The sequence below is a fragment of the Squalius cephalus genome (assembly GCF_949319135.1).
Source record: "Squalius cephalus genome assembly, chromosome: 24".
Classification (NCBI taxonomy): Eukaryota; Metazoa; Chordata; class Actinopteri; order Cypriniformes; family Leuciscidae; genus Squalius; species Squalius cephalus.
In genome coordinates this window covers 15,194,643-15,210,427 of record NC_137145.1, presented here as the reverse complement: position 1 = coordinate 15,210,427, position 15,785 = coordinate 15,194,643, and the positions used below count along the sequence as shown (strand labels likewise).

The 15,785-nt window shown below is 38.3% G+C and overlaps 1 protein-coding gene across 2 annotated transcripts in view; it reads right to left on the bottom strand.

Moving 5' to 3' along the window:
- Positions 1-6,548: 6,548 nt before the first annotated feature.
- Positions 6,549-15,785, bottom strand: part of tiam1a (TIAM Rac1 associated GEF 1a) — a 48,881-nt gene continuing 39,644 nt past the window's right edge. For both annotated transcript variants that reach the window (XM_079862352.1, XM_079862353.1), the window contains exons 16-27: positions 13,278-13,505; positions 13,056-13,124; positions 12,795-12,920; positions 12,552-12,660; positions 11,764-11,943; positions 10,704-10,822; positions 10,491-10,599; positions 10,039-10,097; positions 9,556-9,652; positions 9,061-9,148; positions 7,828-8,000; positions 6,549-7,522 (exon numbers count right to left, since the gene is read on the bottom strand). In XM_079862352.1, the coding sequence (XP_079718478.1) occupies positions 7,002-7,522; positions 7,828-8,000; positions 9,061-9,148; positions 9,556-9,652; positions 10,039-10,097; positions 10,491-10,599; positions 10,704-10,822; positions 11,764-11,943; positions 12,552-12,660; positions 12,795-12,920; positions 13,056-13,124; positions 13,278-13,505 (1,878 nt within the window). In that variant the 3' untranslated portion in view covers positions 6,549-7,001. The remainder of the gene's footprint in view (positions 7,523-7,827; positions 8,001-9,060; positions 9,149-9,555; positions 9,653-10,038; positions 10,098-10,490; positions 10,600-10,703; positions 10,823-11,763; positions 11,944-12,551; positions 12,661-12,794; positions 12,921-13,055; positions 13,125-13,277; positions 13,506-15,785) is intronic.

The following is a 15,785-nucleotide window of genomic DNA, read 5'->3' as shown; positions in this document are numbered from 1 at the left end:
TCTTGATTGACTCAGACGAAACGATTCGATAAGCGTTTGTAGAACACTCGACGGAAAGGAATGACTTTGTTTAGGAGCAATACTGTGAAAAATGGAACATATGTTAATCATATTAATATTTATTATTACTATTATGATCTTCTTATTATTATTAATAATAATAATATGTTAGTAATAATAGTGTTCGCCCATTACTAACTAAAATGTTGGAACAGTAATCACAACATTTGACATAATCTACATAATTGTGAAAACGTAGTGAAAATCATCAAAAATCAAATGTAATACAACTGGAAATACTTGAATGGTCTTGTTCATTGGAACGAACCGATTCGGTAAATTGAATTGGACCAAAAGCTGACTTGCTTTTTGCCAAATGGTGGAGCAACGCCATCTGTTGGACAAATCTTATAACAGCCCCTATGGCAAAGGAAGAAGCTGTGGATAGATGTTATTTGACTAAATTAAACATGAAATTAAACCTTATTATGATGCGAAGTCTTCAGTTGTGGGCTTTTGGCACACATTAAAGTATACTTTCAGTCTTTATTTTCCGTATTTATAAGTGAATTAAAAAAGACAATGTTTAATTAAAGGGATAGACAGTTCACCCCAAAAAAGTAAATGTTGTCATTACTTACTCACCCTCAAGTTGTTCCAAACCTGTATGAGTGTCTTTCTTCTGTAGAACACAAAATAAGATAATAAAATAAAAGAATATTGGTTTTCCAGAGAGTTAATGGCACACATTGACTTCCATAGGAAAAAATAATACTATGGAATTCAATGGGAGCGGTCTACTGTCTGGTTACCAACGTTCTTTAAAATATCTTCTTTTGTGTTCAACAGAAGAAAGAAACTCATACAGGTTTGGAACAACATGAGGGTAAGCAAATGATGACAGAATTTTCATTTTTGGGTGAACTATCCCTTTAAAAAAGACTACAATTACAATTCACTAATGCCTGCATTTGCATGAGAGTCTAGGTTGGCTGAGCTAAACAGTGTGTCCAAACTGATGTCGCTGCTGATGGAGGACTCAGCGATGGTGGTTTCTTCTCCTGCCCTGCCGAGGGGGCCAGAACAACACTGCAACAGCCCAGCCGTGCATAGCAAACACGAGGCCAGCCAGCCTACAAACAGAGCCTCCCCCATGCGGAACCGAATGGAGCTCAGACCATGATCGGCATTGAAGATGCTGAGTGCCGTCCAGGACACAGGGATGAGAGTAGTGAGTGAAGCGAGCAGGTGCAAACAGGCCGCTCCAACCAGGCAAAACCTGGCACTGTCGGGACGGGTGCACCGAATGCTCACGAGTGAACTCACCCATGCAGCTGCAGACAGAACCAAAGAGAGAGTTATAAAATAACGAGCTGACCACGGGGCTGGATCTAAATAGGCGTTGCATGTTAATGAACTGGCATTAAAAGAACATTTAGTCCATAGTTCTTCATATTCTGCACATGATCCAGAGCGCACAGTCAGCTTCCACCTCGGTAGTCCTGTGATCACGACTACACAGAGAAAGCCAAAAGAAGCACAAATCAAAGCTATACTATATCAACACAGAGGATTCTTCCTCTCCTCAGTCTGATGAATGTTTCATCTGTGTGATTCAGCGACTCATCCATGATTTCTTAATATTGATGGTCAGCTGTGGCAGGTAGGAGAGATGTAAAGTAGAATTTCAATTTCAATTCTGGAGCATTTCAAATAATGCACGGCTGCATTTATTGACAGATTCATGATTTATTATTCATTATAATTGACTAGTCAGCAGGCAGCAGTGTGTGGAAAGAATAGAAATGCATTACAGTTTGTTTTTACAATCGCTAGGACACATTTCTCAATACTTTTTTTCCAAAACCCTTAACACAGTTCTCTTAACCAACTTTCAGCTTGGCACAGCAGTTCATTTCACATTCAAAACGCACCAAAACACTTCATTCATGTCTGTAACACTAGGAAAGATTGTCATCCAACAAACAGTGTCACTCATTAAACAACAACCTAAAATACACTAACAACAAGAATGACACTCAGCTATCTGCTGTTTAGAATCGACTGCAGTATATGTTACATAGTCCATGTTTACATTAGTGTATTTTCTTTTCTTTTGTATAGATAATAGGTAATGAAATTCAGCTACATCTAATAGTTTTGACAGTATTTCATTTTTTAGATTGAGAATATACACTCACCTAAAGGATTATTAGGAACACCTGTTCAATTTCTCATTAATGCAATTATCTAATCAACCAATCACATGGCAGTTGCTTCAATGCATTTAGGGGTGTGGTCCTCCTGGTCAAGACAATCTCCTGAACTCCAAACTGAATGTCAGAATGGGAAAGAAAGGTGATTTAAGCAATTTTGAGCGTGGCATGGTTGTTGGTGCCAGACGGGCCGGTCTGAGTAATTCACAATCTGCTCAGTTACTGGGATTTCACGCACAACCATTTCTAGGGTTTACAAAGAATGGTGTGAAAAGGGAAAAACATCCAGTATGCGGCAGTCCTGTGGGCCAAAATGCCTTGTTGATGCTAGAGGTCAGAGGAGAATGGGCCGACTGATTCAAGCTGATAGAAGAGCAACTTTGACTGAAATAACCACTCGTTACAACCGAGGTATGCAGCAAAGCATTTGTGAAGCCACAACACGCACAACCTTGAGGCGGATGGGCTACAACAGCAGAAGACCCCACCGGGTACCACTCATCTCCACTAGGAAAAAGAGGCTACAATTTGCACAAGCTCACCAAAATTGGACAGTTGAAGACTGGAAAAATGTTGCCTGGTCTGATGAGTCTCGATTTCTGTTGAGACATTCAGATGGTAGAGTCAGAATTTGGCGTAAACAGAATGAGAACATGGATCCATCATGCCTTGTTACCACTGTGCAGGCTGGTGGTGGTGGTGTAATGGTGTGGGGGATGTTTTCTTGGCACACTTTAGGCCCCTTAGTGCCAATTGGGCATCGTTTAAATGCCACGGCCTACCTGAGCATTGTTTCTGACCATGTCCATCCCTTTATGACCACCATGTACCCATCCTCTGATGGCTACTTCCAGCAGGATAATGCACCATGTCACAAAGCTCGAATCATTTCAAATTGGTTTCTTGAACATGACAATGAGTTCACTGTACTAAAATGGCCCTCACAGTCACCAGATCTCAACCCAATAGAGCATCTTTGGGATGTGGTGGAACGGGAGCTTCGTGCCCTGGATGTGCATCCCACAAATCTCCATCAACTGCAAGATGCTATTCTATCAATATGGGCCAACATTTCTAAAGAATGCTTTCAGCACCTTGTTGAATCAATGCCACGTAGAATTAAGGCAGTTCTGAAGGCGAAAGGGGGTCAAACACAGTATTAGTATGGTGTTCCTAATAATCCTTTAGGTGAGTGTATTTCAATGTTGCATTAGTGTAGAAATGTAGCAAATTGCTGTCTTATTCAATGTTGTATTATGAAAAGAGTATGTAAACTTGCAAATTGGCCTGTATAGGTATATAGAGTGTTTGTGTCTAAGTGAGAAATGTATTCATGTAATTTGAAAGATGCATTCTGTGCCAAAGCAGTGATAAATGATAAACAGTTTAGCCCACATAGACTGATGTTGTGATATTGAGAAATGGGTCCTAGTGATAGTAAAAAAAACAAAAAAAAAAACACAGACAAACTGTAAAATGTTAAAAAAATCACAATCTAAAAGCCAGATCAGTCACTATACAAATAACTTTGCAACCAGTTCAATGATCAGGAAGTCCAACTAGCTGGTCAAAACCGTACAATTCCAACACATTTAGTATTTTAGCTAACTAAACATAATTTAAAACTCATCATACTTACTTGACAGTGGATAACAGTTCTCCAAGACACTGCATGGAATCAGAGATGAACTGAGAAGTGCCATAGAAGTGTTAGTTTATCAGTGTAAATTTCCTAAAGTTACGTCATTATGTGAAACAACCGTCCCTTAGTTTGTTGTTGTGATAACATCTTCTTCCCTCAGGCTCTTATGGTCTGACAGCTATAAAAATGTGATGTGCTATTTAGCAAATGGCACATATCATTTATTTTTCCTTTGATGATCTCATGGTAGAGAAGTGGTTATAGGACTGTTTTATTTACAGTAAACACTTGTAAATGGTGTTTCATTTTTCTCTACAGCAGAGCAGAAAATGATTTCCTAACGTTATGGTGCATTTGATGTTTAAACTGCTGCCCAGATGAATATGATCAAAATTTGTAGTAAAGGTCTATAAAGTTGAGAAAACACATTTTTAAATTTGAGAGTAATTGAGCCAAAGACCAAACTATTATGGGTCCAACTTTATATAAGGTGTTTTTTACTACTATATGCATCAAAGAATAAAAAAAAAAAAAAAAAATTGTTAGGTACAATGTACTTATTGTGTTCATGTTACATAGGAGGAATACGGTTAAGGTTAGCTACAGGTTTCGTGGTATGGTAAAGTTTAAGGGTGGGTTAATGGGTCAACAGTGTAATTACAGAAATTAATTACAGATGTAATTACATGCAGGTATTGTTTTTAATGCAAGTACAAGTGTAAGTACAATTTAAAAGCATGTACATGTATGTACACAAATGTATTGTATCAGATGATTAATTTAATTGTTAGTACTTACAATACTCTTAAACTTAAGTTCAAACCCTAGCACAACACAAAAATGAATAAGACAGTAATACGATATTGAAATACTGTATATTCTAAATATCTAAAAAGAAAAATCAAATAATATCAAAGCAGTTAAATGTATCTGAACACTTAGTGTTTCAATTTCATTACCATCTATACAAAAGGGGAAACTTATAGGAATCATTTTGTACTGTAAAACATGGACCGTGTAACATATACTGCAGTGCTTTATAAGCAGTAGAAAGTGTCATTCTTGCTTTGTAAATACATTTTACAAATAAAAACATTGAATAATGCAACCTTATGTTGGTGTTTTTCAGGTCTGTTTAATGATTGACAAAGTGTGTTTGTTGGATGACAATCTTTGCTAGTGTTATAGAAGAATGAGTTGATTTGAGACGTATATGAAATGTTTTGGTAGTTTCAGTGCATTTTGAATGTGAAATTGACTTCTGTGCCAAGCTGAAAGTTTTGAAAAACATGAACCAAGTTTTGAGAAATGTGTCCCAGCTATTGTAAAAAACTGAAATATAAAGTGGGTCCCTATAAATAATAGGCCTATGTGAAAAGTATAGCCTATATTTTAGATACTAGACTAAGAAAATGTGAATAAACTGAGAACACCACACCAAAAAACAAACAACTGAGGATTTAAACTGTTCTTGATATATTAATGCATCAAGAGCAGGAACTTCTAATGACGTTTCAACTGGCTTTAAAAGTGGCTAACTGTGCTTGAACCTGAACACACTGTTGCCTCATCAAAAAAACCCGCAGGAGAGATGAGGAAATTCTGGCTTGGCTTAGTTATGACTCATATGTTCCCCTTCTGCAAGTGGAAAAATGCAGAATATATTGTTTTGTTTTCGGTAAAGTCATTTCGTTGACGTATATTCATGAGGGGAAACATTTCGCAGGGCATCACTGCCACCTTCTGGTTATATGTCTTCTCCCTTTGAAGTTTAAAATAAGAATTCGAGATAGGGACCAATCAGGTAGCAGCCTCCACTTAATTAACCAATCAGAAGCAGGGGAGTCAAATTTTCACAGGGTAGTACGATTTCAGTACAACACCGAAACCTGAAGCCTTATAATCTGCTAAACATCTCAAGCGTTTTCTTATATTTAACAAGACAAGCCACTGTGTTTAAAAACCACACCAAACTTTATTTAAAACACGCAAATGGGTGCCGTGTTGACAAAAGAACTGACCACATACAAAGTTATTTGGATAAAACTGCAAATATAAATTAGGAAAATTTATTTTAGGATAATTATTTCCACAGTATGAACATACACAGTCTCAAAAAGGCAGAGGGTAAAAGCAAGGAGTTTTTACACTTTTGTCTTAAATAGTCAATTTCATTAAAAAGGGATCCATGGCTGAAGGTGCAGTGACTGCATTTCACATGGAAGGGCATCTCATGTGTTTAAAATACACATGCAGGGTTGAACGTGTTCATCTGTATCATTGTACAAAATACCATAAAAGACTCAAACTCTTTAAAATCTCATTCTCACCAAGTATGAACAGGACAAATCTGCTACATTTAACAGTTTTGTAAGGGTGCTTCGAATTATAATGCCATCTAAATGTCTGGCTGTTGAATTTACAAGCACACCAAAGCCCATAGAGAGAGGACTATGGGTAGATGGATTTCATAACCGAAAAACAAATTATATTATTGCAGTTCTTACTTCAATATTCAAGTAGAAGAACATTTCTCTGCATGTTCGGTGAACAGTGATCTTTAATACTGGGTTGCTGGTGACCTATAAATAAAAGGGAACAAAGACAGCAAGCGAGGAACTGTTGGGTTTGTAACAGGAATGGCATTCAACTAGTCGAAACTGTTGTGACACTTCCAGGGTATATTGCCACGCTCTACAAAATCACCTGCGTATAGCCATACAAAGAACTAGCGAGGTTATACGAAGCGTTAAATCACAAATCCCTGAATAAAAAAATAATAAAAAGAGGATATGGAGTACAACTGAACAGATCGACCGCGATCTTGTGTTTAATACAAAACAACAACAAAAATACAAGATCAACTGAAAGAACATGTAGCTGCCTGTTGTCTGTCAGTATGAAGCCTCTATAAATACAGTTGGCATCTTTGAATGTTACTTGTGATGTCTGGATTCAAATGGCAGGAAGCTTGCGTTAAGGGTGGAGTGGTTTGAAGCATCTCAAGAAGTTTTTGTGGTGCAGGTTTTTCAGTTCTGGCTTTCAGTAGGATTGTCAGTGCATCGTGTCTGTGAAAGGCTTGGACTCGGCGGGTATCTGCCTTATTCTTGCACAAGTTCACAGTTGGCATATTCTCTCTCCGCTCAGAAGATGTCGCTGTTGCAGCTGTTTTTAAAATCGTCCCTGCGAACCCAAATAACCTCACAGTCCCTTTCGGAAGCTACGCCCTCCACTGCGCACTGCTTTCTCAGGAGGGTCAACTTTGGGGGGGCTTGGGATTTTGGAGATTTGTCCTCCGAGAGTCCGTTAGGATCCTTGATTTCATCTCCTTCCACCGAAAGGGCCTCGAAGGATTCCTCCAGGCTCGGATCGGAGGAAGGGCCCCGGACGGACTGGCAGTACTCGTCGTCGTCGCTGAGGATGTCCGTCTCCTTCACGTCATTCTGGTTTTCGTAGTGCTGCAGGTCAAACTGGTCCTCCACCCAGCGGTCTGTGTCCTGGATGGGCTGCTGGGGTTTATGGAGTGAAGACGACAGCGGGGACTCTGTCGGGGTGATGGGTGACAGGTCCTGGGACGAGCCGTCGTCAAAAACCACACCTGTGTCTATGGTGAAACGATTACGGATCAGCTTCCGGCGGCCGAGGGTTCGAGATGGGTCTGAAACTGCAGATAAACAGTAAAGAGAGTGAATGCCAGCTAGTTTTTTTATTCAGTAGACCATATTTTTCAAATTAGGAAAGAAAACGGCAATATCATCTGGTGGACACTAGGATTTAAATTTGTTATGTAATAATCAGCTCACCCTAAAGCCTGGGACAAAAACTGCAGCTTTAATCATGTTAGTGAGAGATAGACAGAGCGATATTGTGGGAGAGTTAGCAGGGATATAGGAAGAAGAGCAGAGAGAAGGAAAGTGTTGCAAAGAAAAGTAATCAATGTTCAGTTTGCGTCAGACATCCCAAACCTACCCGCTCGGTTTATGGCGGGTCGTGAACCCTTTAGTGCACAAAGCCGTTTCCCTCCAAATGGAATATACTGCTGATTTGGAGGTAAACTCTCGGTCTTCATTAACTGACGTCGCTGTTTTTCCCTCAGGATGGAATGAACTGTCTTTAGGAAGTCTTTTTTACTCTCTGGAGAGCTAAACAAACAACAACAACAAATTCAGATATTTTACTGAGGAATGGAAATATACAGTTTTACACAATTTACAGTGGCCCCAAAAGTATGAAAATAAAGTATAATTAATAGTTCACCCGAACAGTTGATGGACCCCACTGACTTCCATAGTATGGAAAAAAATATTCCATACTATGGAAGTCAATGCGGTCCATCAACTGTTTGGTTACCAACATTCTTCTAAATATCATCTTTTGTGTTCAGCCGAAGACAGAAACTCATGTGAGACTTTTTTTAAATGAAACGTCTCAAAATCTCCAGCAACATTTGTTATCAGATGCCACTTGGTTGGATATTTTTTGTCTCATCAATGCAATGATATTCAACATTTTTAAGAGTGTCCAGATGCTTTTTGGGGCCATTATAGTTATTTTACACAAAGATTACACATTATCTCTCTTAGAAATACCTTTTAGTTGAAGGACTAAAGCCATAAGATTATTATTAAGGGGATAGTTCACCAAAAAAAAAAAAAAAATCTCATCATTTACTCGCCCTTATGTCATTCCAAACCTGTAAGACTTCAGTTCATCTTTGAAACACAAATTAAGATATTTTAATGAATGTTTCTCCTTTGAAAATCCACTAACCCAAAACTTTGCTTCAAAAAGAACGAACGAAGTTTATTCTTGTTACACAAGCATGTTTGAGCTTCTATGTACCATATTTGCCTTGCATGTCATTGCCTATGTGAATAAAAGCCTAAATTAAAATGTTCATCAAGCAATCTTAAGACTTAAACCGCTCAATTTCTTTTTTTCAATTTCGATCTCTATATGAACTAGGCATTAAAGTACTGCGTGCGAGGACTTTCAATAGAGGAACAGGAACAGAAATCTCTTAAGATTTCAATAAAAATATCTTCATTTGGGTTTCAAAGGGTTTGGAACAACATGAGTAATTGATAACAGAATTTTCATTTTTGGGTGAACTAAGTTCCTTGTGTGTTTAGTTTTTCTTTGCTTTGAAGACTGTCAGTTTTCAGGGCTTAGGTGTGCATGGCATTCTGGACTTCATCTCACCTGCAGCAGATGTGGAAGGTCCTCTCGGGTCTACCTTCAGATTCTGACCTCATGTGAACAACCTCACACAATGCAGATCCCTCTGAATCTGAGATGAAGGAAACATCAGGTTAACTGTAACTGCAAAAGGACTGTGGGAAAGCCCATAAAAACCTCTTCAGTGGTAGTACAATGAAAAACATTTAAAAACCCATGAGATCAGGACAGGGTTAATGAACCTCATGGAAGACACGGACCCTGGGACAATGAACAAGAGTGCAGACCCCGAGTTCCTGTAGGATGACCTTTGACCATCCACCATCAATAGGGAATAGCAACATTCTGGCCTGAGCCCATAAAAGTTCCACTGAGCCAAAAGCAGACTTTACTAAGCTCATCAGGGTTCATGGGATGTAAAAAGCACTGTACAAGTGAATCTACAGCTTGGAGCTAATAAATCACACAATTCTCAATAGGTCTGTGGGAAAAGAATAAGACTAGTAGACCAAAACTTACTTGGGAGGTTGCGAACTTGGAGAGCGTCTGTAGAGATCATGTGTCGAAAACGAAACGGGTCTCGCTCATCAAGGACTGACGCTCTGTGAGATCCACCCTGAGACAAAATAACACCAAAAAATGTGAGCACGCTTAAAATACATCATTATGCCGTCAACCACCTGACACACTGAAAACAAGAAGTTAGGGAAGTGATATTTTCTCCAAACCACATTATAGTTTTATAATATCACAACCAAGTGAAAGGTCTCCGAGTCCATGGTCACAGAGATTTGTTAGCCATGTGAAATAAGCCGAAGAGACAGCAGAAATTAATCAAGTACAAGATAAGGGCATCCCTGTTTCACACTCAACAATGTGCCCTTCAATAAAACAAAAACTACACCTCTTAAAAGCGCTAGTCTGCAAGCACTTAAACTTAGCTCTGCAAGCCTATGTCACATATCCATTAATGAATAATGAAGAAAGGGAAAAAGCACTTACAATTTTTTTCTTGTGCTTGGAGCAGTCTTTATACACAAAAACAACTGCCGTTTTGAAAACTGAAGGAGAAAAAAAAAAATGAAATAAAACATTAATACAAGACACACAAAACCGTACAAACATTCACAATAGAGAAGCTTGGGGCTCTTTTCAGAATAGTCAAAGTAAAAATGTGACCCGGTGAAACTGCTAACTTCAATGGCAAACTGACCCATTTTTGAAGTATCTGAAGGGTTTCTTCTTCTAAAATGTCTCAGCCAGAGGAAAAAATGTTTGAATACATATAAATGCAACTTTAATGCCTTAAGAGCCACATGACAAGGTGGTTCCTCTAATGCCATTGTGCACAAAGCTGGCCTTTACTGATGTAGGAAACCATTACTGTAGGGAACAGACTAATGAATAAGAGAACAATATTCTATTTCGGGAAAAAACGCTTCATGAGCACTCACTGAACGCAGCCAGCTCTGTGTCTCTCTTCCCCTTCATGAGAGAAGAGGGTGGGTTGATCCAGACCACAGTGTTGTGCAGCAAGAGGTCACCCATTGACAGATCAGCAACCTGGGATGCAAGTAAACAGCTGTAAAGCCAAAGCTACTCACTTTTGGCGGTGGCATTAAACTAATTGTTGATGCTTCCTAAGGGAGACTCTAGTGGAATTATACCTCTTTCTTCTCAGAGCTCTGCTCACTGATGAGTTGGTCAAACACTGCTCCATACTCCTCGTGAATCTTCTGCATCTCATTTATGTGACTGGCCACTTTGTTCATGGCTTTCATAGCAACTACGAAAAGAAAAGAGACTCAGTAAACTGCAAATAAAGTCAATTGTTGAGAGAGTTACAAGGTACAAACCCCAGTTGGGACTGGATTCATCTGAATCTTTAGCCACATTTAACATTTTGCTTTACCGTTGGTAAAGATTCAGGACCATTTTCAATTACACTGGCTTTCTTGTTACTGTAGCTTTAAGAATATATGCATATTACCTCTATTCTGATTTGCAGGGCTGCAAGATTTTGGGGGAATAAATCTTGTGATTTTTCTGATAAAAATTGCAATTTAAAATGTGATTTAAAAAAGGTATGAGAATGCTAAATTGATATGTCAGAACGACTATTAATAATAATAATAATAATAATAATAATAATAATAATAATAATAAAGTAGTAGTAGTAGTAGTAGTAGTAGTAGTAGTAGTAGTAGCAGCAGTAGTAGTAGTACTACCAGTAGCATAAAAATAAGAAATATTAAAATAGTGAATATTTCACTGTAATAAATAAAAACTAGTAATTATGAAGAATGTATGTTAAAATTAACTGTAAAATTACAATACTAATATTTATAGGAATCCCTCAAAGCTTCCTTTTTGTTGACAACATTTTGTTTATAAGTGCTTATTACAAGTTTGGGAAGATGGTCAGTGCATGTTGCTTTCCCAAATGCAAGACTAGTTATGGTTTTATTATTTCAATTAAATCGTGCAGCCCTCTTGATTGGCTAATATTTTACACACAGAAGCTAGTATAGTTTACACTCACTATACATTGATACTGGGAAGAGCAAGCACATTTCAAAAGAGCTAGCAAAATCCTGTTTTGTGTGATTTTTTTTTTTTTTTTTAAAACCTGCTCATCTTGCTCAGAATAGGAGCTGCATCATATTACTCTATAGATCCATTCGTGGCCTAACATTAGTTAGTAAGTATCTGATTCTTCATATTTACCATCCAGGTGATAGTGTTCCTCGCTGTCTGGGTCGGTGAGAGAGTGAAGCTCCCTCAGGAGTAGTGGGTATTTTAGGACTCTCTGAATGGGTTTGATCAGGTAGGACTCCAGTGTGGAGGAATGCTGCTGCCTGGGGTTCCTCTCAGCCAGGAACGCCTTGAACTCCGGGTCTGTTTTAGCTGCAACAAAAGATTGGAGAAATAATAGGATGGCACAAGAATTTCATATCAGTGGTATCCTCAAACTAGACTTTAATTTGGACAGGGGTCTTATGTCAATATACTCAGCCCATGGTGTTCAAGTAATTCTTAGCTTTCTCAAATGCCAGAATGTTAGCCTCACATTTTATACTCAAACACATTTAACCATACAAATATTAGTCAGTCTCTCATCGTCTTTAAAACTTGAGCCACTTTTCCCACAGGACCCATCTACATTCACATACATCAGTGAAAAAGCTTTGGTGCCTTAGGGAATTGACCATTTTTTACAGTAGACCCTTAAAAGGTGTCATTCTTCAGGAAAAACTTAATTTCCGTGTGAGAGAGTAAAAAACACCCTCTAGCTTTGAATACATTCTGAAAACTGGCCTTTGGCAGGGGGTAGGGGTTCGGAAAAAGAACTAAGAAAAGTGGCAAACTTAGAAAGCGTGCAAGCACTTAAACTATCCAGTCATTGAACATGACACTGAAATGACAAGATAACACAAGGATCTTTCTTGCCCTTTAAATCAGTGCTAAATGTGCTAATGCTAGTAAACCAGTCTTTGAGAGTGCAGTGGTGTTACCTTTGGTAAGGACCTTGGGGACCTTTGTGTGGCTGGCACAAAATGCACTGTAGATTTTAAAACGGTCCGCATAGTACAGGAAGGATCCGCCAAGAGAAAACAGAACTTTCTGGAAGTTAGAAGAGAATGAATTAGAAAACAAAGAAAGTTTCATCACAGAATGTGCAATTAGTAGATAGTGAGCTTGTCGTCATATTTAGCATCTACACAGACTAGCATCTAATCTGACTAATGTAACTGCACCTTGAACTGATCCACTCTATCCAGTTTGTCTAAATCTGGAACTAATCTGGTTCCATCTTCCAGAGTTTTCAGAAACTCCACTTGGAATTCCACCATCTCCGCCAAGTTTCCAAAAAGCACATCCAGCTAGGAATGTAAAGAGAATAAGAGAATCTTAAAGCCAATACCAATAACATTTTCAGAAGATAACAATGATGAAAATAAATCATTTTTTAAAAATATGAATAATAAAAATAAAAAAACACTACTGAAATATCTCACCTCATCCTGAGAAAGGAAGCTCTGCTTCTGCAGGGGGTTCAGGTAGCGCTCTATCAAAATGTTTAGGTCCTGTAGAGAGACAGACTTTTTCATGATTTGGTTCAGTGCAGCTTTTACCAATCAGGAGTGATTTCCATGTTTATTCTGTGTGGATATTCAGAACCGTTTCTATTTTAAAATAGAAACACACCACGCTTTGAATACACAGCAGAAGATACTGACCTTAACATAGGTCCTCTCAGTGTCCACCAGCTCACTGATGACTTTACGGAGTTTATAAGCATCGGAGAGCTGGCGGGGGGTGAAGAGAACAGGCATGGTTGAGATGGGGCTGGGCACACATGATGAAGAGGTGGAAGATGTGGAGGAAGACGAGGAACAGAAAACGGGACCCTCAGTGGAATTCATATCATGAAGGTTGCGGCAGAAAGAAGTCACCTGCTCCGTACTCTGTGGAGGGAAACGAATTGAATTTAAACACCAGAAACAACTAAAATGTCAGTAAAAGTCATGCAGGAGTGGAAAAACGGCATATCTATTGATAAATCCTGTTCACATTTCCTTTCATCATCCTCAACTTGTCTATTTAAATTAGGTAAAGTGAAAAACTAGAAAGAAATAAACAAAATATTATATACAAATACAATTACTCAAATATTATAATTAGAATATTTAGCACAAAACATATATAACCACACAATGCAAGAAAAGCTACAATGACAAGTAACAAATTCTTTGAATTGAAAGTCTTGATCATGCAAAAAAAAAAAAAAAAAAAAAAAAGGCTCTAAAATGTTCACCAGCAACAGGAACACACTCACACAGGTATTCAGAGCATTTAAGAGTCCGAAAGAAGCATTTCCAGTTCCAAACAGACACGTTCAGCGAATTTCTGGCTTTACTCCAAAGACAAGGCGCATCATGCCTTCTGAATGCTTGGGTAAAGTGTAATTAGACCCTCTTAAAGTTATTTACTGCACAGACACTTCTATATCTCTAAAAGGACTCTGTTGTAATTTAGCACTGAACAGTTCGTCTCTTTGGGAAATCTGGCAGTGGATGGATTTTCCATCAAAGAACATGTCAACAAAGAGTAGGCTACACACTGCCCTTAGCCAAGATTATTTCAACTTCCCACAATTCAAAGCACTCCTTCTTCCCCTTGTACTACAGATCTACCACAGAGAAACATTACACAATAGATATTAATACACATCATCAAGCTTCCAAATACCTGAAAACTATTAATGTCCAGCTAAACGACACAAACCTGTCCAAAAAGACAGATTTCGTTCCAAAAGATCTTCAACCAGTGTCACATCTCGTATGTCACAGGATGAAGTTTAAAGCCAGCACTACTGCAAGAGCTCAGGCTCAGGGTGATGTTCAGGAAGAGGTGGAACAGATTCACAAAGACAGGAGGAACGGAGGACAGATGGGGCTTCCAGCAGAATGAATTCCTCTCTGATAAACACACAGTGACGGACTGACAAAAAGCCTGCACACCCCAGCATGCCTTAACCAGCCTGGACAGCCAGCAGAGAGGTGGAGCGATGTAGGGAGATATGAGTAAGGAGCTCTATCGTTTTTCCGGGTTAAGTCAAACTTAAGCTTTATTTACAAGATCTGTGGTATGCTGTCGATTAACAGAGAAAATGGACTCTCCTTGTTCTGTGAAAACAACAATCAAAAACCATGTACAGTAGTGCACCTACACTTAAAGTCTTTAGAGCAAGCATTCAGGTGTAAAAGGAGAAATGTGAATCTAGTTTTTCCAAAGCAGGAATTTAGTAAAAAAAAAACAAAAAAAAACAGCTATGCGAGCTGTAAAATGATCTAAATCATTCTTTCTCAGTATCTACTTTTCTAGGTGGAAGATTTTCTGGTTACATGCTACCGATGTAAAGGTCCGATCATACCAGTGAAATTTCGGTGAAATTCTACGAGCACAAAAAGATCCATTGTCATTAGTGTAGTAATGCATGAAGCACTGCTCGCATACAATTCTATTTTAAACCAAGCAGATTTCTGTTGATCAATGCTGCAAACCCGTTGGGAAATCTGCACAAGGAACACTTTTTTTTTTTTAACCCTATTGCAAAATTCTTGGTAGCGTGGATTACTATTGAAATGACTGGATTTTGCTCATAGAAATTTGCCAAACAACAGTAAATGTGGCTGCACCTTAATGCACTTCCAATGGAAATCTATGGGCCGTTCCAGCAAGTTTAAAGGAAAAATGTTAGGCCTGGTTTCACAGGTAGGGTTTAGATTAAGCCAAAATTAAGCCTATTTAAGATAAGTAGCTTTTATGAACATGCTTTAAAAAAACAAACAAACAAAAAAAAACATTAATGGGGTGTATCTTGAGACAAAACAAGGGCACCGACATATTAAGTGCAAGTTAAATCTGCTGAAATTTATATATTTCTCCTAAAGCACTCATAGATTTTTTTTTTTGGTACAAAAGCATGCTATATGAGCTGTAAAATGATACAAATTAAAATTAAAAATCACTTTTAAAGAGGGACTAGCTTTCTAGGTGGATGAATTTGTTTATGCTCTACAGATACAATTCCTAAGGTTAGAATCTGCTCCATGTATTGTAAACAGTGCTTTATGGGTAGCTACCTCATGTCTTTTCAAACAAAAACCAAGTCAGAGCAATTAGAAATTCCTTTTCAGCTAGTCATGACATGATTTGAAAGATTAGATATAACTTTGCTTGGT